The following is a 22,120-nucleotide window of genomic DNA, read 5'->3' as shown; positions in this document are numbered from 1 at the left end:
CTTAATTTTTATTCTGTAATTCGAATAATTATTTGTGACTTAGTATTGCTTTTATTACTTGTTTAGGACATTATTGTATTTTTTTGTTAGTGCTGTTTGAACATATACCATATCACATGTCATTTATAATTGTTATTTGTTATTGTTTGAAACACGTAATAAAATTTTAACTAATTATATATTTTTATTTTATTTCATTTTCAAAGTTTTACAATACATAAATATTTTAATTAATTAATCTAATTACTCAACCCAATTCAACCATTTACAGTTGAGTTGGATTGCTTGAAAAAATAAATGATTTTTTTAGCAGACAGAATGCTAATTACTTAATAACGATGGTTGATTCTTTACTGATAGCAGAAAAACCAGATTACAAACTTGCACCAATAACAATTAATTCTAATTAAAATTGATTACAACAAAAATTGATTATAAATTATCAATTATTAAAATAATTACATACACACCCTTTTAATAGGAAAAAACTTGAAAGACTCAATTAACACAATTAGAATTTGAAGAACCACACAATTGTGATGCCTACAAAATTAAAAATGCAATTAAACCAGCTTCTAACCTCCAAATAAAATTCACTCGACTGCATTCTTGAATCTCAACGAGGCACAAAGAATATTTAAAATAAGGATTATAATGTCATAAAAAGGAATTTGCATTTGACCGAGGTATCACATTTACTAGTCCACGTTTGATGTTATTATAATTACACGTGCTTTACTAGGACTACAAAATGATAGATGTTCACATCCCCTATGCTGAATTTCTAAATCTAGCTTTTCACAAGTGTTGTTAAAAAAAGAGCATCCCATTGAACAAATCACTTAAGCAGAAAAGCATTTTTTTCAAGAATACTGTATCACTACAAAAGTGCTTGAAAGAAAATGTACAAGAAATCGCTTCTAAAGTGCTTAAGTTTATGGAACAATACATACTCCACAATCTATAATCAAATTCCAACAATAGTCCGCAGAAAGCTCATCCAACCTCATTCATCTTGGACTGATGTGTAGCAGTGTTTACACCGAGGACTTTGCATATGTGGGTACAAAGAATTTATCAAAATTCATCACCATGAAACGCAAATTGATATTTCCCTGATGTATGACCCGGCATATGATCTATGCATTCATATTGGTCAATCTAACAACACAAAATGTAACATAGGCTAAAGAAAACTTATAACAATAATCACTAACTAAAGTTCAAAATTGTAATTAAATACATGCGCTATTCACATTGTATTATGAATTTTTCTTTTTCTCACCAAGAGGAAGGGAGAGGCTTTTATCATTTTTATGCACCCAGCTTGATGGCTGTATCAATTGCATCAATCGTGTTATTTTGCTGTCCCCACAGCTGTGCATATCTTCCTGCTTTTGATAAGAGCACTTCATGGGGTCCTTGCTCAACCACCTTCCCATTCTCCAAAACAATGATCTGAACATTGGCAAAAATTTCTTTTAATGTAAATAACGTAATGTCAAACCAAGTTATACATACCACAAAATATAAGATGTTAATTACAGTAAGGATGATTTTGGGTTCATCATAAATCTACTGTTAGAAAAATGTTTTTTTTTTATTTTTTATTTTATACTTTCTTGGCTTTATTGTAATGACGTGTCCAACTCCAACATTTGGATTACTATTAGAAACAAAAATAGTAACTGTTCTGGAGGTATTTATGTAAACTTGGATAAAATTTGTTAGGTACGCATTGAAACATTTATATATAGAATCTACGAACTAAGTACCGCTTAAGGACATAAAACTAGATAGATAAAGTTTACCTCGTCACACTGCATTGCAGTGGTAAGCCTGTGAGCAATGAATATGGAAGTCCGATTACGTGCTACTGACTTTAACGCACTTAAAATCTCTGCTTCTGTTGTGCTGTCAAGAGCACTAGTAGCTTCATCGCACAACCTAAGAGCAACACAGGACAACGGCAAAGGAAAGCAAGAAATTAAAATAAACTTGACAAACATTTATTTATTCTATATTACTTGTTCTGGATCACAGGGATCATCCATGACTGAAGAGTGGCAAAATATATCTTATTTAGAATTTAGATCAAATTGTTAGATTAGTTATGCAACATGACCACTAAGGTACATAATAATACTGCTTCTGGTCCTAATTATAAGCAACAAGTTAGAGTTTATTACCCCTAAACCCTAATTATAAGCAACAATCATTAGTTTTATAAGTTACTTAAGGAAAACTTTCTTTTATACTCTTAATTAATCACTAACTCTATTTCCGATATATTCACTTATAAGTAGCATTAAATATAATAACCACTTAAAACAAAGGTATCTTTGAAATAAAATTAGAATTTATGACAGAATTAATTAAAAACAACCAATTTAATTACTTTTCTTAATCTTAATGATTTGTCCTATGTGCTTATAACTAGGAGAAAAGATAGTATCTTAGTAGGACCTATAGGTTATTCATCATATTCATATTTATAATTTTAATCAGATAACACATTCAAAATATTATTATAAACCGAAAAATTTAAGTAAATAAATCAAGTCACAATTTCAATATTCCCTTATGCATGTCTTACAAAGTCTATTTATAGTTAATAGGAAAATGGTGAACTAAGGACATGGCAAGTACATAGGGATGAAATTAGGTGCACCACTCAACTATATATGTAATGCAGTAAGTGAATTTCAGTAAGTTCAGGGTTTGAATGTGGTATTCTCACAGATTATGATACATGGGTACTCCTAAACTGTCGCAGAACTCCTATTGGGTACACATCCAGTGGTTTGGTGTGCCACTAAACAACAAATTACTATTTCACTCCCTTCAAAACCTGTGCCTTTAAATATATTTGCTTACTTGGGTAAGAACATTACAAAAATTCGTTTACCTTATTATTTAAGTACTTTATTCCTTATGGTTTTATGATTTCATTTAAAATATCCCATTGAAACAATATCATATATTTTAGAAATTTTGCCATACTGTTTCCATACCAGACTTGTACCTATATCCATATGCAACTTGGGTCACAGAATATAGTTGAGCCCGAATAATAACGAGTCTAATAAGATTAAGATTATCCCCTTCTCTGATTTTTATTTTTCTTATTTCTTTAAGTACATCCTTAGGATATCTCTTTTGGGCTTTGGGAATCCAGATATGGTTTCTTTGAGGAAGTTTCCTCAACAGCTATGTAGAATGATACTTGAGTCTTTTTTTATGAATATAATCCTTGAAAATTTTAAGGATATTTACCCTATTTTTTCTTATACCCTTTACTCCTTTCTAGAATAATTTTATTTATGTATAAAATAAAACAATTTACTCTTTCAAAATTAGCTGAATATTTGATTCATTTTATTTCTTCAAGGCTTTTTATGCTTAATATCTTTCCCCATTAAATATCTGTTTTATTTTGTAGAATAGCTAATTTTGAATTCTGCCCCTACGAAATCCATTAGCTTGATTTTCTTTCTTATTATTATCGATTAGTTCCCTCATTTGCCGAGTTTCCCATATTTATTTGTCCAACTTTTGAAATTCAAAACTTCAATATCATTCTTCAGGACAACTGATGTGTTTCCTAATAGGTTGAATCTGATTTTGAAAATCGTACTATCTTCGGTAATATTTTAGTTTCATTTTTGACTTGGTATCTAATTTCAATTATTTTAGGAATTTCATGAGTTTAATGTCTCTCCTTTATTTCATTTCTTCCTTTACTTGATAAAAGAATAATAAATTACTAGAAAAAAAAATGCAACAGAATCTCCCATATTAATTTGTGCCACTTTTGAAAATCAAAACTTCAATATCCTTCTTCAGGACAATTAATGTGTTTCCTAGTATGTTGAATCTGATTTTGAAATCTTATGACATTCAAACTATCTGCAGTGATACTTTTTAGTTTCATACTAAATTACTATTTACTAGAAGAAAATGCCGTAGAATCTCCCATATTGGATTTGTCCAACTTCTGAAATTCAAAACTTCGATATCCTTCTTCAGGACAATTGATGTATTTACTAATATGTTGAGTCTAATTTTGAAAAATTATGAAATTCAAACCACCTACAGTAAGATTTATTTAGTTTCCTATTTGACTTGGTATCTAATTTCAATTATTTTATGAATTCCATGAGTTTAATTTACATGTAGACAAGCTATAATATTAAAAATTAACTAGTATTTTAGCGCAATGTACATGATAACTATTTATTTTATATAAATATAATAAATAAGAACCACTAGGGTTAGCCTAGTAGTTGGGTGGGGAGGGCTTAAAAGCATGAGGACCTAAGTTCAATTCTCATTACGACCATCTTTGTAATCTTTCCTATCTTTACAAAAAAAAAATAATAATAAATAAATATTTTTTGAATGTTTAAATTATACTATAATTAAAATTTGTAATAAATAAATATTTTTAAGCATATATATTATATTTTAAAAAAGACATTTATTTAGTGTATTGCACAGACTGAAATATTAAATTAAAATTTAAATTATGCAGATCTTTTTCTTAGTTTTTATGAATAGATGTAAATTGAAAAAATATTAAAGAGATTAAAAACTAAGATAAAGTTTAAATCCTAAATTTTGGTGTAATTAGCATATTAAAATTAGATATTTAATTAGAAGCAATTAAAACAAATGAAAATAAAAAGGATGATTAGCATATTAAAAGGTAATCGTTATCTCACAATTTCTAATCAGCATAAACTAATGGAATTTTAACGACTATAGTAGGTGGAGGATTTAATTACAAGATTTTCAAATTAGAAGGAAATTTTTAAGGAATTTATAACTAAAGGGTCTTAATTTAACCTTTCTTAAGTTGACGTAAATCATAAACAACATAAATTAGAAGGGAAAATGTGTAAAAATAAGAATATAAAAAAATAATTTAGCAGGACTCTCTCTCTCTCTCTCTATATATATATAAATATATAAATATATAAATATATATATATATATATATATATATATATATATATATATTTATGGGATGTATCTAGTGAGGAGTTATTTTTTTTTTTATGAGTGAGAGAAATAAATATCAACCATCAGATCTTAGCATGAATGGTCAAAATTAAAACACAAGTGATAGCATCTCGCTAAATTAGAAATAATTAATAAAAAAATATAAGGCATTTAGATAATTTAATAACTTCCTTTTTTATCCATAAGAAAGATTATAAAGATAGTAATAACTATCAAACCCAGGTCCTCACACATCTATCTCAACCCCTTTCCTTAATCATTAGGCTAACTCTAGTGGTTTATTTAATAGTGGACTTCAGTTATAAGAAAGATGTGCTTTTAAAAGAAAAAACCATTAAGACCTAATAAGATATTAGAGTTTACAAATCCCAAACTACACCCACACGGCCACACCGTCATAACGCACGCGCCTTAGGATGGGGAATAAAACCATCTTTGGAAAGTAGCCATTCATTAATTCTTTTATCATTCCATGAAGATCCTCTTATTCATTTTCGGCCAGAAGTCGGTAAATTTAAAATAGAATGCTACACACAACAAAAGGTTTCAAGTAGATAATATAATTAGAATACTCACAGTATTGCAGGTGCTTTTAAGAATGCACGAGCTAGGGCAACACGTTGCTTCTCACCACCACTTAACTGTTTAAAAAGGCCATTCACTTAAACATGTAAGAGTTTGTAATTGTAAACTTTTAATTTCATATAGAGAAATTTCGTAATGTAAGTGTACCCAGGATTGTATTTTCCTAGGTAGACATCACCCACCAAAAGTATCAAAGTGTACTGACAGGACAACAGAAACCAATTTACCAGCAAAGAATATCAGTGACAAGCAACTGGGACATTATTTAAAAATTAATGAGTCAGTTATTAAAATTGATTGCATAATGTTGAACTCGAGAAAATAACCTTGGAGGACAATGAATGTAATTTACGCAAATAGCAAACTCTGTTGGCATGGAAGCCAATGCATGTTTGGGCATTAAACATGATTCTAAATCTAATACCACATAAATCTAACCTAAACATGCTGCTAATTTTCGTGGGATTTACTAATCATGAATTTGCCAAAAACTTTGGCTTCTCATCATTGTTAAAATAGTTGTTATTATCTGTTGTACAGCTTTATAAAGCTGTTCTTTTGTTGTATCTAGCTTATGGTTTAGGAGTCAGGCTGTAGCTTTTTTCTCTGATTGTACCCTTGATTGTACTAGCTCAGACCTCTCTCATATACACACAGAATACATCAGCTGAGAATATACTCACTGATTTTTGCCATATTTTATATCTCAAGCATCATGATTAGGATGCAGCAAAGATTTGAATGTGATTGATGATTGAGATTTTATTTAGGAAAAAGGGTAAATTACACTTTTCCCTGAAGTTTAACACTTTCTCAACTTAACCCTAAACATTATTTAGTGTTACTAAACCCCCACAAAGTTAGTCGGGTGGGGAGGGGTTGGAGTAGTTAGAAATATGAGGACCTAGGTTCAATTCTCATTAGGACCATCTTTGTAATCTTTCATATCTTTACCAAAAAAGAAAACCCTCACAAAGTTTGAATTAAAGTGGAAAGAATTAATTTTCTCAAAATTGTTTAATTTAATTACAGTATTAGGCTAATTAATAATGGCTTTAAATTAAAGTGAAAAGTTTTAACCTTCCCCACTTCATTTAATTTAATTACAGTGTAAGGATTATTAGCCAATAGCCGTTAGTTTAACTGTGGTTATGGCATTTTTCATATTAACCCAAACTTAAGGGGGGTTTAGAGATGAAAAAGTGTTATAACTACATGGGATTGAAGTTTAATTTATCTTAAAAGTGTAGGTTTTTACAATACTTTCAAACTAAAAATCTCAATTCTTAGATGGGGAGCTTCCAATCTACAATCTGGTTGAGACTAATAAAAATCAGGTTTGACATTTGTAACTAAAACTTAAAAATGCACGCATTCATATATCATATATGGCAAGACAACATTATGCAGAACAAACTAGGATGTAAGATGACTAAAATTACTTTGTACTCAAAGATAGACAGACAAGCAATTTTCAAAACTGGTCCTCAGGCAAATTCTAGTAAACAGGGTCTTCACTTTTAATCCTTGCAACTATCAAATTGTTCATGATTGTCTAAAAAGCATGAGAATTGAGAAAAATTGAAGTTTGATGAATCGTAAGTGTTGAGAGAGAATACATTTGATGCATGGTTCTGTGCATGCATACATATAGTAATTTAATTTAATCTTTTAAAAATGCAGTCTTTTGTTTTAATGAAAATCCCAGTGTTTTACCATCATTGTAATTTGGCCACATCTTTCACCCAGTACAAGGAACTTTTCTAATTTATTTACAGACTGCATTTAGGTCAGTTTTAAATTAAATTTTGTCATTATATAAGCAAATAACATGAATTTTCTCAATACATTTATATTGGGTGTCTCTTCTAGTGATTTGAGATTGGCAATCACATACCCTTTCTTACCCTGAACAAATAATCACCCAAAAACACAACACTAAGAAACATAATTAAAATAAATGGGATTTCTATTACCTTGAGCCCTCGCTCTCCCACAACAGTAGAAAATTTATCAGGAAAACTCATGATAGTGTCATGAATTGCTGCTTGCTTAGCAGCTTCATAGACCTGTATCCATATAGTAATGAGATAAGAACAACTTGGAACCTAACAGCAGAAATTTGCAAGGTGAAGAAGCAACCAGAGGTACAACATTACAGAAGTTACCTCCTCTTTTGTTGCAGAAAGCCGACCATAGTGAATATTATGAAATATTGTATCATTGAAAAGTACCTGTCGACAATCACTCAGGTTTCAGAACTGATCTAGCACAGGCAATGAAATGAGATTGTAGAGATGGGTGCTTTGTTCTACTTACAGTATCTTGTGGAACAACACCAATGGATGTCCGCAAACTCTCAAGGGTTACATCTCGAATATCTTGATCATCTATTTTTATCTGTAAAGTACAAGACAAAAATGAGAAATGTGAGAGAAGCAATGGTCAACTTAATGATAAAAGACAACAACCAAGCTTTAAGCAATGTTTGGATACAAGCTTAGAAATACTTTTGAGAGCTTCTCTACTGAAATAAAGAGTATTTTCCAGTAGAGAAACTTCCAAAAGTACTTCTAGTAGATAGATGCAACATCTAGCTTCCAGGTTATGCATTTTGAAAAACAAATTCCATGCCAAGGATCACTGATTTGTATACTTAAACATGCTTATCTTGAATTATGCTGCAATAGTGTTCTTTATGTCACAATGAAATATAAATCCAACAAACACAACCAACATTTAGCTTCATCACTTGCCATGTACTGATAGATAATTAGGTAACCAAATTAACTTCAATTTATATTGTTTATTTTAATATATAAAGTTTATAAATGTTAGAATAGTGGATTAAGCCTAACTCAACCCTACAAAACCGGCTTGTAAGGTGAGGGTTGCTTTCCACTTATATACTATTCAATTGCCTAATCTCTAGTCGATGTGGGACTCGGGTTTTTCCCAATACACCCCCTCACGTCCAGCACTATTGGGCTTGGTACGTGGATAAATGGTGGGTGGCCCTTTTTTAATGATCTAGGATAGGCGGGACTTGGGTTTTTCCAAATATACCCCCTCATACCTATGAGGCATGCATCAATGGTGCGTGGCCCATTTTTAAAGTGGATCTAAATGACTTTGATACCATGTTAGAATAGTGGATTAAGCCTAACTCAACCCTACAAAACCGGCTTGTAAGGTGAGGGTTGCTTTTCACTTATATACTATTCAATTGCCTAATCTCTAGTCGATGTGGGACTCGGGTTTTTCCCAATAATAAACATACCGGTAGAGCCATATAATACAGGTGTTATTATAGAGCAGAGAATAAATATATCATGGCAATATAGCTTAAACTCGCTACAGAGTAGATCAATTGTTTCATATCTTACACTTCCAGAATGAGGATCAAAGAACCTGAATAGCAATCTAAGAATGGTTGATTTTCCTGTCAAGAAACACAAAAGTAAAACACATCAGAAATGAATGTGTATAAACATAGACCAGATCATATTCAAAATCCAGAAAATACAACAGAAAACTATATTTAAATTTGAATACTGAGACATTTCATATTTTAGAAGTCGGTATGCCATACAAGAACTAAAGATTATTAAATTTCATATATCATAGGGAAATCCTTTAAAAAGAGAAAGATTGTGTTCAAATGAGGTTGGCGAGGCAAAAAAATAGGAAAACTTCTCTCCCAACTAGTTGGTAGTTATTGTTGTAATTAAGTATAACAGCCAAAACTTCAAAACAAAATGCAATGAATTCTCTATAATAAAAAATTGAGATCATATACCACTAGAACAACTAAGAATTGTTGAAATGGCCAGAAGGACCACCACATACCAACTACCAGCTGAAAAATCCTATGGAGAGGTGCAATGCATGAACGGGTTTTAACCCATGATCTCCCACCTGATTCCTAATTGGTGGCCTCCACAACACATGCATTAGCACCATCCATTATTCAACAAAATGACCCAAAAAGAACTAATAGGAACATAGGGAGAACTACACCATGAAAGCTAGTTGTTGTAGTTAGCCCAAGGATTTATAAACCCCACACTAGAATTCCATAACTTGCAATTGGATCCTAAAAAAGGCAAGACAGAAGAAGCAGGCAGCAAACGAATTTTCTGTTGAAAAAAATGGAACCAATGGCGGACTTTGTTGGAGTTAGGAGTGGAAACTGAGGCATTGAAACACTGAAGTAAAAACAGATTACCCATGCTCTAGCTACTCCTTATGGTGGGATTGTTGTTGACATAGAAGAAATTTGATAAGAACCTCGGGACAACCACACCACAAAAGTAAGTTGTTGTAGTTAGAGAATCCATTACCCAATAAATCCCACACTTCTAATGGGGGACTTATGTCCCATACCTTGCAATTGGATCCTAACATCTCACCACACTCCACAATGGTTGTGCACTATCCCTTTGACTATTTTGAGGCAAAAGACAATGTGCGCATCACTACTCACGCTGCTTGTTCATAGATGAGAGACATGATGAAAAAACCTACCATCAATTGGTAAGAAACATAGGAAAACCACACTACAAAAGCTAGCTGTTGTAGTTGGAGAGCCCAGTCTTATAAACCCCACACTAGAAGCTTATACTTTCAGTGTGAAACTCAAGTTCCAAACCTTGCAATTGGATCCTAACAAAATCACATTTACCTACCAACCACACAATTTAGAATGATGAAGTTTTGTCACAGGAGCAAACAGACCTATGCTCGAGTGGAATCCCAGAACACAGGATACAATTCGTCTGGAAAGGAAATTGCTGAAAATTTTGATGAGTTTGTTCCATCACATGCCATGCAGAAGGCCACTGGAGAAAGGTAGTGTCTGGATGGGAAAATGTACCTGAAACTTCCTGGACCAGCAGGTCAGCACCTTCTAAATCCAATGGCCGGTTAATCCCAAAAAAATCACATACATATGCTAATGTTGGTTGGAAAGGTGTAGCATTCTTGGACTAAATCCTAAGGATACTAAATGTAGAAAAGGAAATGGTAATTACAAATAGTTGGAATATTAAACACTGCAACTGGAAAAAATAGAAGTACCAATGGAGGGCTGTGTTTGAAAAAATAGTTGTGTCATGAACCCACAATCTCAAAAGCTTAAATTGTTAGGTGAATACATACAAATGACTTTATATTACATCTCCAACATGCCCCCTCACACAAGAACCTTTTGGGCTTAAAGCCTGGATAAAGCACAAGTTCACCTACCTACTGCAGCACACCCTAAATCTCTATCTAGTTGTATGCTACGGAAGGCATGCAGTGCTTTAATTCCAAACAGGCACTATGGCGTTTGGATTAAGACCAGAGATGGGAACTTCAGAATTTGATTCGGTGAACAATTAGTTCCCCAATCTATACAGGGATCATAAGAATATCTGCAACAACCAGATGATCAATTGGTTTTATCCAAATGTTATAATAGTAGCTGCTACTTGAGCTGCGCCTTGGCACTGTGGTAGCACTCCAGATTGCAAAAAATGAAACACATTGCAATGTGAGAATTAGGGAGTGGAGCATGGCAGCATGATAGCTGTCATTCTCAATTACCTAGGTGAAAACCATTTGCAAAATAGTGATAAAGAGTAAAAATCTATCATAGATAATTCCATTATTCCTCTCCAACAATCTAAGAATAACTTTGCAAGTAAAATAATTAAAGAAAATAAAGAATTATCATGCTGAACCTTACCACTTCCACTAGTCCCAACAATTGCAACACTTTTACCAGCTGGCACAACAAGTGATATTCCATCTAGTATCTTTCTTTCTGTGAGGTAGCTGAAGAGATAGCATGCATCAACATACAATCACTTGAATGATAATCAAAAATAAAATGTTATCTTTTTAATAGAGGTGCAAATGTTTAATTTATTAAATACAAATTTTCATGCCACCTAGTCTGTAACTTATTAGGAAGAAATAGGAAAGACATAAAGAAGAGAGAAATACAAAAAAAAAAAAAAAAATGAAATTTAAATTAAATAATTTACAAATTTTAATTTAATCAATTAAATCAACAAAAACAATCTATTGCAACTTTTTTATTTAGACTTAATTGCGTTTTTGATCCATCTAGTATTACAATCGTGCGACTTGGTCCCTAAAGTTCTAATTGAACAAATTTTAGTAAGTATCACAATTGTGCTATTTTGGTCTTCTAAATTTTAATTAAGAATTTTAGTTCCTCAAGTATCGCAATTATACAATTTTTGACCTATTTAAATTGCATATTACATATATATATATTATAATTTTAATTCATGAATTGAATGATATATATTTATTATTACTAAATTACTGATATGTATAAATTAAGTAAAAAATTGAATAATTGCAATTTTTGAGAGACTAAAATCACACAATTGCAGTACTTGAGGAGCTAAAATTGTTCAATTAAAAACTAAATAATCAAAATTACACAACTGGAATACTTGAGGGACTAAAATCGCACAACTACTATACTTTAGGGACCAAACACACATTTAAGCCTTTTATTTAATCGATTGAATCAAAATTTCAATCAATTAAACCAGATTTACATGTGTATCTCAGTGAAAAACAACAAAAACAATCAATTAGTGATGCATTTCAATTGATTCTTTCTATTTCGTTGCTTGTCACTGTTCATTTGTTCTATACCAAACAATTGAAATTTCGATTATCCTCCCTGGTTTTCTATGTACCAAACGGACTGTAAGACTTTTCTGTAAAGATAGATTTAGATTAGGAATCTTGAGTCCTTGTTTAATACTACCTCTAGTCCTAATTATAAATAACATAGGACAAATCATCAAGACCAGAAAAAGTAATTAACACTATTACTTTTAATTAATTTTTCCACAAATTCAAGTTTTATCCCAAATATGCCCTTTACTTTTAATGGTCGTTATATTTAATGTTAGTTATAAATGAATGTATAGAAAATAAAGTTAACAATAAATGAAAGGTATAAAAGAAATTTAATCCTAAGTAACTTTAAAAACTAATGATTGCTGCTCATAATTAATTAGGACCAAAGAAAAATCTAATTTGTTGCTTATAATTAGACCCAAGGGTAGTATAATCTTGGATGTACCTATCAAGGATATACAAATATTATCCCTAAATGTGTGCTTTTTGTAGATGATACAATTCTAATTGAGGATCCTAGAGAAGAGGGGACATGTTAGAGATATAACATAGCTCCCAAGCTTAGCTTTTAGGTGAGTTGAACCTTGAAAAATCAGCTAGAAAGACAGCAAATTGTTCTTTAACGGGCTCAATCAGAACAAATACAGAGAGAACCAAAAACACAAGTTAGTTGCAGGCCATCAAACATAAATTTGTCTCCTCATCAATCTCTCTCTACTAATCTCATCATATATATTAGCCATAAGTCAATTTATACGAATGGTAACACATTATGCAGAAAAGAGGCAATCTCGCACCTAAAATGTACATTCTCAAATTGGATTCTCCCCCCGTTGAATCTTAGAGGCTTTGCATTCTCTTTATCCCTGATGTCTGCTCTTTCCTGTAATAATGATTATAGAAAAAGCAAAGAATCAGTCGGGTAGAGAAAATTGCATGTAAACATGAATGATCACATACCTAGACAACATGTCTTTGAATAAATGAAGACAACAGTACAGACATTATAAACAAAGTAACAGAAAATTTTTCTTTAGCAATTTCTCTATGAAGCTCATAAGAATGTAAAAAATTCATCAATACAAAGAAATAAACAACCACATAGAAATTAGGAATATATAATACTAACTCAAATAAGAAGAAATTACACCCTTATCCATGCAGCCAAAAAATGCTAGAAACCATGTTTTGAACTCATATATGGTACATACTGAGGTGAAAGAAAGATATTTAATGATCAATAATAAACATTTAAAATTAACAGCAAAATAATTAATTAAAATTGCACAGGGAAGATACCTCAAGTAACTGAAACATGGCCTTCATGTCAACCAGACTCTGTATAGTCTCACGATAAACACTACCAAGGAAATTGAGTGGAAGAGATAGTTGGAAGAGAAGCCCATTCACCATCACCTGCATATTGAATTTAGATTATATAATCCAGGTAATAATTATTAAATATGGATAGAATAATTTAAATTATTTTAAGAAAAGAAGAAATTCATTATGACAAAGAGAATATAATTACAAAGAGATGGGAAGATAAGGGGTCCTTATGTGAAAGCAAACACAAACATTAAAGAACAAATAAAAACTTCCATGAAACCGAGCTATCCAACCATCAAAATAGAATTAAATTTGACAAAACTTTACCAAATCACCAACAGTCATCGAGCCATTCATGATCCCATGAGAGCACAGCACCATTGCTGTTGAAAGAGCAGTACTAAATATAACATTTTGACCAAAGTTCAACAAAGCTAGACTGCGTTGGGTTTTCAGAGCAGCATCCTCATACCCTGAAAGAATTAAGAGAAGAAATATAAATGAAATTAGAGAAGCTGCCAATATAGCCATTTTGTTGATACAATAAGATATTAAAAGAATAGAGTTAAGAAGATAGCATACAATGGAATAGAAGGAATAAAAGAAATCTTTATTAACAAAGGAGCAAAGGAATAACACAGAAAAAATGCGATTGAGAGGGGAGATCCCACTAAAGGTTGTCAGCCTAGTTTCTTGACGGAGATTAGTCATAGGTGAAGCCGGTGGATATTCTGTACCAATGACATGGTTAAAAAAAAAAAAGGAATAACATAGAAGCTTCCACAATTCAGAACACCACCATAGAAATGTGGTTGCAACTAGCATATATTTAATTTTAACTGATTCAGTATTGAAGAAGTTCTGATAAGAAAAATTAATATTGGAGAAGAAAGACAGAATGGACATTGCGATATTTTGTGCTCGCATTTAGATTTAAATTTCTAGTGGAATTTGTAATAGGAATGCTAGGTTTTATTTGATAAGCGAAGTGAATACCAATGTAACTAATCTTGAGAGGTTTTATACTTTGTTTTAGGAGATCAAAAGGCCATTGTCTTTGTAGTTGTAAGTTTATCAAAAGATAAATTTAACTGACTGACCAAGTTTTCTTCAGTCTTCACCAAAAGAAAATTTATTTGAAAGCAATGCAGATATAGTGAAAATCAACTTACTAACACAAGGAAATTGAACAGAATAAAAAACTAATACCTAATTCTCATAACACAAAAAATAGCTAACACAGCAATACTAAAGTTTATAAAAGAACAAATTGTACAAGGTCTACAAATACTAGTGTGATAGTGTCTAGTTACTGTTTGATAGCAATTTATTTTCATTCCTTGATCAATATATGTGCAATTAGAATAGACACTTCCAATTTAACAAGAATAATCAATTACTTACTCTTTAGGTACTTGTCATAGTTATCAGCTTCATAAACTTCATTATTAAAATATTTGACAGTCTACAAAACAAGAAGAAAAAAAACCGATAATAAAAACACTAAAATGTATATAACATTAAAAAAACTGGCACTAATGACTGATATGCTCACCTCATAATTAATAAGTGAATCAATAACCCTTGTACTAGCATCATTATCTGCCTTATTCATGGCTTTCCTGAACTTAGTCCTCCACTGAAGAAACAAGAAAAGAAAGTAAATGAATACTATAATCAATTAATTTTCAACAAATCCACTGTATCATACTAAAATCCATTTAACCTACCAACTTATTAGTTGGCCAGTTACAAAAATGAAATAATTGTTACTAAGAACTGAAACTTTACTTCATACAAAAAATAAAAATATTGCAAAATTACAAAATGTGATTTTGGTGGTAAGGAGGTTAAATTTTTATGGCAATGTGCAGCCCAGGCCTACAATCAAGTGCAGTCGGTTGGAGCATAAGGCTCATCAAGTCATCATTTTAAGGAGGCTTCTTTGGCTTAGTAGCTGATTTGGGAAAGATTTGGCAATTCACATTCATTTGGTGTATAATGTTCCTTTTAGGTTTCCCCTTTTTTTATTCATATAGAAACCAATCCCATCCCTCTTAGTCTTATCCAAAAACTAGGAGGAACAAAAGAAAAAGAGAAGTGATAATTTTGCACACAGGGATCCTGACCATTTAACCTCCACAATTCGAATGGCTGAAAGTATAAGACGTGAAATGATGTACAAGGCTGCTGCAATGGCATTAACATATATAACAAGACCAACATTCAATACAAGGGAGTACCAGATTACTCCAAGTTTAACTACATTATATAATTAGATCAGTACAAGACATGGTACAAGACATGATACCTGTGTGATAGTCAGTGTAAAAGTAACATAAGCAGCAACTGATAAGGAAGTAATTAACGCAAAGGGAGCTCCAAATTTGTAGGCCAGTATACCTGATACCAAACATATCTGGATGGATACATGTTAAATCTGCTGAAGTTGTGCCAAAAAAAAAAAAGGAAGCGAGAGTTGGGATGACAAAATAATTTTCAAAGATCATTAAAGACAACAGGAAGCCACAAGTAAAAATTTCATTCCTGCTATAAGTCTTCTATGCTTAAGAGTGAGCAACATTGGGGAATACATCATTGAACTAAGCAACAAGGTAATAACTGAGACATACCTCTAATATGGTGGGAACTACATTGAACACCATAGAGGAGAGAATGAAATTTATTCCACGACTACCACGATCAATTATTCTACTTAATGCACCAGTTTCTCGGCTGGGAAAACAATAACTACGTGAGACACTTACAGAATTAAACAATAGACAAACACTCACAAAAACTGAGATTTTACTTAAGTGCAGGAATACACACAATTCACTCAAGCAGACTACATACAGAATTTTACTCTCGGTCCTTAATAACTTTTGAAAGTATTATAAAAACAACAGAAAAACCCTCGGTGCATTCCAAGGTGAAACTATAATTTTTTTAAAAAAATTCTAAATTTAATCAAACCTTCTGAGTCTTGTTTATTATGGAGCCTCAATCCTAAAGTAAAACCAAAATTGAATATATATGTGTGTGTGTATATATTTATATATATATGATACAATGAGTCTATTTTATTTGGTTCATTAGTCTAAATCGGGTAGTTCACTAAAACACTAGCGAAAAATTCTTAAAAGGCTAAGAGAATTTAAGTCACAACTCATGATCCATGATTTAATAACAATTAGAATCTATGTCGGTCCAAAAGAAGGTAAGATAAGCAATGAACAACAATAGATACTCATCCTGCACTTTCTGATCTGTCTTAACTAAGTCGGCAAAAGATGATCAAACACTAGATCTTGCATCTTTTTTGGTCCTAATCTCATATCTTGGTGACCCCAAAAACAAACTGCCATACCCCAGTCCAGCACTAGAGCTGAATATTGTAGTCTTGCTGCCACACCAGCTGATGTACTATGGGTTCAAACCTTGTTGACAGAACTTAAAGTGCAAGTGCCATCTCCATATATCTACTTGTTAGAAAGTCTCACTTCGCCTACCTCAATTCTTAGGGTGCGGCTTATATATCTGTTAGGCAATTTCACTTAATGTAAATTGGTTTTAAGATGGAATCTAATATGGTATCAGAGCCTATAGTTCATCTTTGTGGTTCGCCTATTCTAGTAGGTATCGCCTGGTCTAGCAAGCATTGTGAACTACAGAGGGTTTGGAAAGAAATATGTTCTGCTTTCATTGACAATTAGGTATCACACTTTTCCTTTCCCTCAAATCACCAACAAAACAGACCAAAACCATTCATGGAAGTTTGATCCATTCAATTTGTGTTGGGTGATCTGCAATGAATGACTGATATCCGAGGTGGATGAAGATTGGGTTAATTTAGATATTGCGTTAGATGATGGTGAACCTCAGAAGTTTTAACATATTTTTTATAAAGGTTGAAAAAATAAATTAGATTTTGTTTTCTTTCATGATTTTCCCTTTTGAACCAAGAGCTTGTGATACCATGTGAACAATATGTTCTCATTGACAAATTGAATACAAATATATATAATCTCTAGGAGACAATCTAGGAGCTACTTTAGTAAATTAAATCTCTAAAAAATGTAGGAAAAACCAAGTAACAATATCATAGAAACAAAAGAATAGAATAAAAATATCCTATAAATCAGGAAAGATTTTGACTTTGGTAAATTTGCAATCCACATCAGCCCTTTCCAACATCTACTGTGGAGGGAGGATGTTGGAAAGTCCCACATCGCATGCCTCAATTCTTGAGGTGCAACTTATATATCTGTTAGACAACTTCACTTAATGTGAATAAGTTTTATGATGGAATTTAACACTACTATGACAACATGAGCACAATCACACTCTCCCGTAATCCCATTCTTCATGCCCAAACAAAGCATATAGAATTAGATTTTTCTTCCTTAGAGAAAAGGTTATCAACAAAAGCTTGAAGGTTTTACATATTTTCCCTCTGAAGAACAGTGTGCTGATATTATGACAAAAGCTCTCTCTCCCACTCATTTTCAGTTTCTAAGAGACAAACTGCAGGTGTCTACTTCATAATATGGCTCAATCACCTACATCTTGAGGGGGCTAAATTAGAGTATATTAAGTGTTTGTTAGTGCAGGTGTGCAGGCTTCTATTGTGAGCACTAATGTATTGTATCTTTCTCTTTTAGTTAGTCTGTTGCTTTTCTGTTAGAGTTCTGTTAAAACTGAATCCATTGTATACACCTTTATAGGCCTTTGTTATTTCTATTAAAAACTCATATCAAGGATATACAATGTTTCCTTTCTATCAAATCTCTTTAGCTTCTCATTGAAGCTATACAATTAGTAATAGCAAGGCTGTTGTGGCAATTGAGCTGGTTGTCAAGGGAAGTTTGTCAATTCCTGGATCGTTTCCAGGTAGCATACAAACTAAAGATGTTGAAGGTGGTGCTGATGAATGAAAAGTTTTCACAATGTTGAACATGCCTAGCACTCAGTTCCAGGTGCTCACAAAATCAACCACATAATGTAGAGCTGGATATTGATAATAGGAGTACGTAATGTGGGTATTGTTGATACCTATATGAGGGGTTGCATAGCTGGGGAAGAAGAATTAGGTTGTGGGAAAGCTTCATATCATGCATAACCATAACCACTTTAAATGGTAACCATGGTAGGCTCCACCATGCTCTCAACGAAAGCCCCAAATGATAGGACCTTACCTTAAGGAAAGGAACCTCCAAAAAAACCAGAAAGCAAGAGATGATAAACGAGAAAGGAAAACAAGGCTTTAATTCATTACTTGCTTTTCAGTGTTGGTGTATTACATATACATAGCAGATATATTATGCAACTAACTAATAGCTAGGCATAACAAAAGCCTACAATTTCTAGATTTTTTTTCCAAATTGCAATAACAAAACCATAACTGGTTCTAATTGTCATTTCTTTAATACCCTTATTGTAATATATATCTCTTTATCCACTTAGGTCTTAGAATTGGCTCATAACACCAGGATTGGCAGCAATGAAGGTGGCTAGGGTACTAAGGCTGCAATGAAGATGGCTATGGTACTAAGGCTGCAATGAAGACAGCTAGGATTTAGATACAGAAGCAAAGCACCCTAGGATCAGGAGCTTTGGTTCCAACTTGGAAAAAAAGGTTCAATTTTCTACATCTGATTCAGATAATTACAGAGTGATTACATGATTACATCTCATATATAAACTCCATCTTACCTAATTAAGGACATACAAGGGATTGAAAACTGTAAAAATCAAATCAAATTTGCCTAATTATAAAACTTCCTAATAATAGCCTAATAGGAGTAAATCCTACTAATTATATTACAAGACATACCTTAGATGATACCGTAGGTCAAGGTCATGCAAATGTGAGAAGACCTGCAACAGTCAGATACCAGTGTAAATTGAGTATTTTAACATCTTATCACCAACAAAATGGTGATTTTGAAAAGACAGGAATAAAGTTGTTTAAAAGCAGAATTTAATCTAAAATCTTGGATTTGACTCCCAAATAAAAAATTGTGAAGACAGTATCTACCCTTGATTTCAATTAAAGTACCTCATAAAATTAACCCATTTTAAAACAAGCCAGGATGCACTATTACTTTGTCACTTTATACACTATCATTTTAGATAAGCCAGATCCAAAATCAATGTAACCTATTAATACAAAGTAAAAACAGATGTACTAAAATCCTTAGTCTTATTAGATGTACTGAAACAACTACGAAAGCAGCATCCATACCTTCCTTGATACTAATCGAATTGTTCGCAGTGCTACCTTAGAAAATACAGCGGTCCGCAGTTCTGCCACAAGTAGTTGCATCCAGAAAAAATGAATTGTGAAAAACCATGCCTTTTTTTCAAAGAAATATAGATAAAAGTAACCACATCAAAATTCTAATGCAAATATCCTGATGGGGCCGGTAATAAGCCAAGTTGGCTCAAGAGCTATTTCTGTGGGATCATACTTAACATTTAGTTTGCTGAGACATCAGCATCTTTAAGGGTGCATAGCTGTTTCAATTTCCTTTTAATTTGCTTTGGGATAGGGAAATGTTCTCAAGCCCTCTCCACTATTCTATCTATGGCAGTTTTAATGGTGATGCCGTGTCCAATATCTTAGTTACCACTGTATCTTTTGCTTTTGTGCATTAGATTAGTTCGTTTCAGATAAGGACATATTTAATCCTCGCCCCTAGTCTACTTCTAAAATTGCAAAGCCTGACAATGCCACTCTCAAAGGTAAGACCAGCTTTAGCAGGTAGACAAAAAAGTAGATAAATACCATTGAAAGCAGAAGCTCCTGAACGGGCAATCCCATATCCGATCAACACTGCCACAGGGGTTGCAAAAAGAGCCAGCCCACTTGAATTTGAAGCAATAGCACCAGCACTCCCTGTGGCAGTCGTCAACGAATCAACTGCAAGCTTGAACAAGAAAGGAACCTGAACATTCAAGACCTGAAAATACCAAGTCCCAGCCACAAACAAGGATCACTGATCAGCATCAGCAAGTTAACTACAGCACAAGCACAATACGATGATTGATAATCAACCAGGTCACTAACCTTTGCCCCAACAAGCAAACCCAATGCAGCAACAACCCGAAACCGAAATTCGAGATTATCTTTCATCCACAAGTAACTAGCAAGTGTACGAAGGATCTTCACATCAGCAACTTGCCCACCCGGAGGTGGGGATGGTTTAGCAATGGTGGAAGAAGCAGCCTTTTGGCTTTGACTTTGGCTTCCATCATCAGCTTTAGTTGAAGTTGAGAACAATGCTCGCCCATCCACAGTTGAACTCTGTTCCACACAATTCCACAATCAGCATCAAAGCCATTCAATTTGAACCAATCACAGGCATTCATTCAAGAGAACCAACAAAGAAAAAGACAAAACTTATATGCATTTCCTTAGACGCTTATGGTGCTACAATGTTATTCTTCAATCAGAATTAGAGTTTCACTTCAGTAACCTATGTTGATCTCTAATGAAAACCATTATTAAGTAGATTCCTGAGATAAAACTTAATTTCTAATAGAAAAACGACACCAAAAGAATATAAGGAACTGCATTCAATTTTGAAGGGAAATGACTAAGTTAGGCAATTGAACGAACAGGGAGTGGTAAGTGAGGTCTGGGAACTCTGCCATGTGGAGAACTGGAAGATGATGAATCAGACAGGAACCCCTTTACAGCAAAAAGCAAACTTGGGCACTTTGTGTGTCTTGGGTTATTGAAACTGATTCCATAACCGTAACTGTGACATATTTTTGTGCGAATTGGGTATATTGTGGTGATGGCAGAAACAGTTAAAAGAGAGCGAACTCGATTGCCACTGCCACTGCAAACACCGATGTTGGCATCGCGTTGAAGAAGGTGCCGAGAAGCTGAAGCAGCAGCAGCTAGCATTCTTTTTTGTTTAAAAAAGCTTTTTTGTGTTCTTCTTTGGCTTCTGCAAATGGGGCTGAAGCAAAGCAGAGAACTTTCTCGAGTTTGACGTATTCGGGAGGTTTAGAAACAAACCCTAGTGAGATTGGAATTGAAGAACGTTAGATGGAAAAGAGAAAGAGGGAGACATCCTTATTCTTATTGTATTTAGAAAAACAAATGAGTGTTTTGGTATGAAGTTAATGCACACGTTATTCATTTCCCGCATGAATATGAGGGGAAATGGAATAGAGACGCTTTTTCACTCTAAATTCTGAAAATGGAAGAGAGAATTTCCAAAAGTTTTTTGTTTTAGTTGAAGTGTTGAACTAAATATAAATAAATTTAATTAAAAAAATATCAATTTGATTTTATAAATTTTATATTTTTTTAAAAAAATAATTACATGCATTTAAACATGTTATGTCATATACCCATAAAAATACAATTATGCCATATGTGATAATATATATATATATATATATAGAGTTAATCACATATACACTGTCAGTGTAAAGTTTTTTTATACTGACAATCAATTATATCTTCTAATTGTGTCATATTACTGTAAAA

General features: G+C 32.7%; 1 protein-coding gene across 2 annotated transcripts; it reads right to left on the bottom strand.

The window, feature by feature from the left end:
* Positions 1 to 807: 807 nt before the first annotated feature.
* ABCB25 (ABC transporter of the mitochondrion 3) lies at positions 808 to 21,792 on the bottom strand. Of its 2 annotated transcripts, XM_020383032.3 has the most exons (21): positions 21,236 to 21,792; positions 20,684 to 20,920; positions 20,402 to 20,576; positions 19,859 to 19,920; positions 19,448 to 19,491; positions 16,245 to 16,347; positions 15,923 to 16,030; positions 15,167 to 15,250; positions 15,016 to 15,076; positions 13,939 to 14,084; positions 13,582 to 13,698; positions 13,080 to 13,165; positions 11,342 to 11,430; positions 8,997 to 9,052; positions 7,930 to 8,010; positions 7,779 to 7,844; positions 7,587 to 7,679; positions 5,602 to 5,666; positions 1,812 to 1,947; positions 1,286 to 1,458; positions 808 to 1,161 (listed from the first exon to the last, which is right to left on the bottom strand). In XM_020383032.3, exons 1-20 carry the CDS (start codon positions 21,527 to 21,529, stop codon positions 1,315 to 1,317), a joined length of 2,247 nt encoding a protein of 748 aa, XP_020238621.1. In that variant the 5' UTR covers positions 21,530 to 21,792; the 3' UTR covers positions 808 to 1,161; positions 1,286 to 1,314. The 2 variants fall into 2 exon arrangements, with proteins under 2 accessions (XP_020238621.1, XP_020238620.1); XM_020383031.3 differs by having other exon boundaries at positions 808 to 1,458.
* Between the last annotated feature and the right edge of the window lie 328 nt (positions 21,793 to 22,120).

The sequence above is a fragment of the Cajanus cajan genome, chromosome 9 (genome assembly GCF_000230855.2).
Source record: "Cajanus cajan strain Asha chromosome 9, NIPB_CcT2T_4, whole genome shotgun sequence".
NCBI classification, from domain to species: Eukaryota; Viridiplantae; Streptophyta; class Magnoliopsida; order Fabales; family Fabaceae; genus Cajanus; species Cajanus cajan.
Note: the sequence above shows the minus strand (reverse complement) of the source record. Positions and strands in the feature narration are given on the sequence as shown.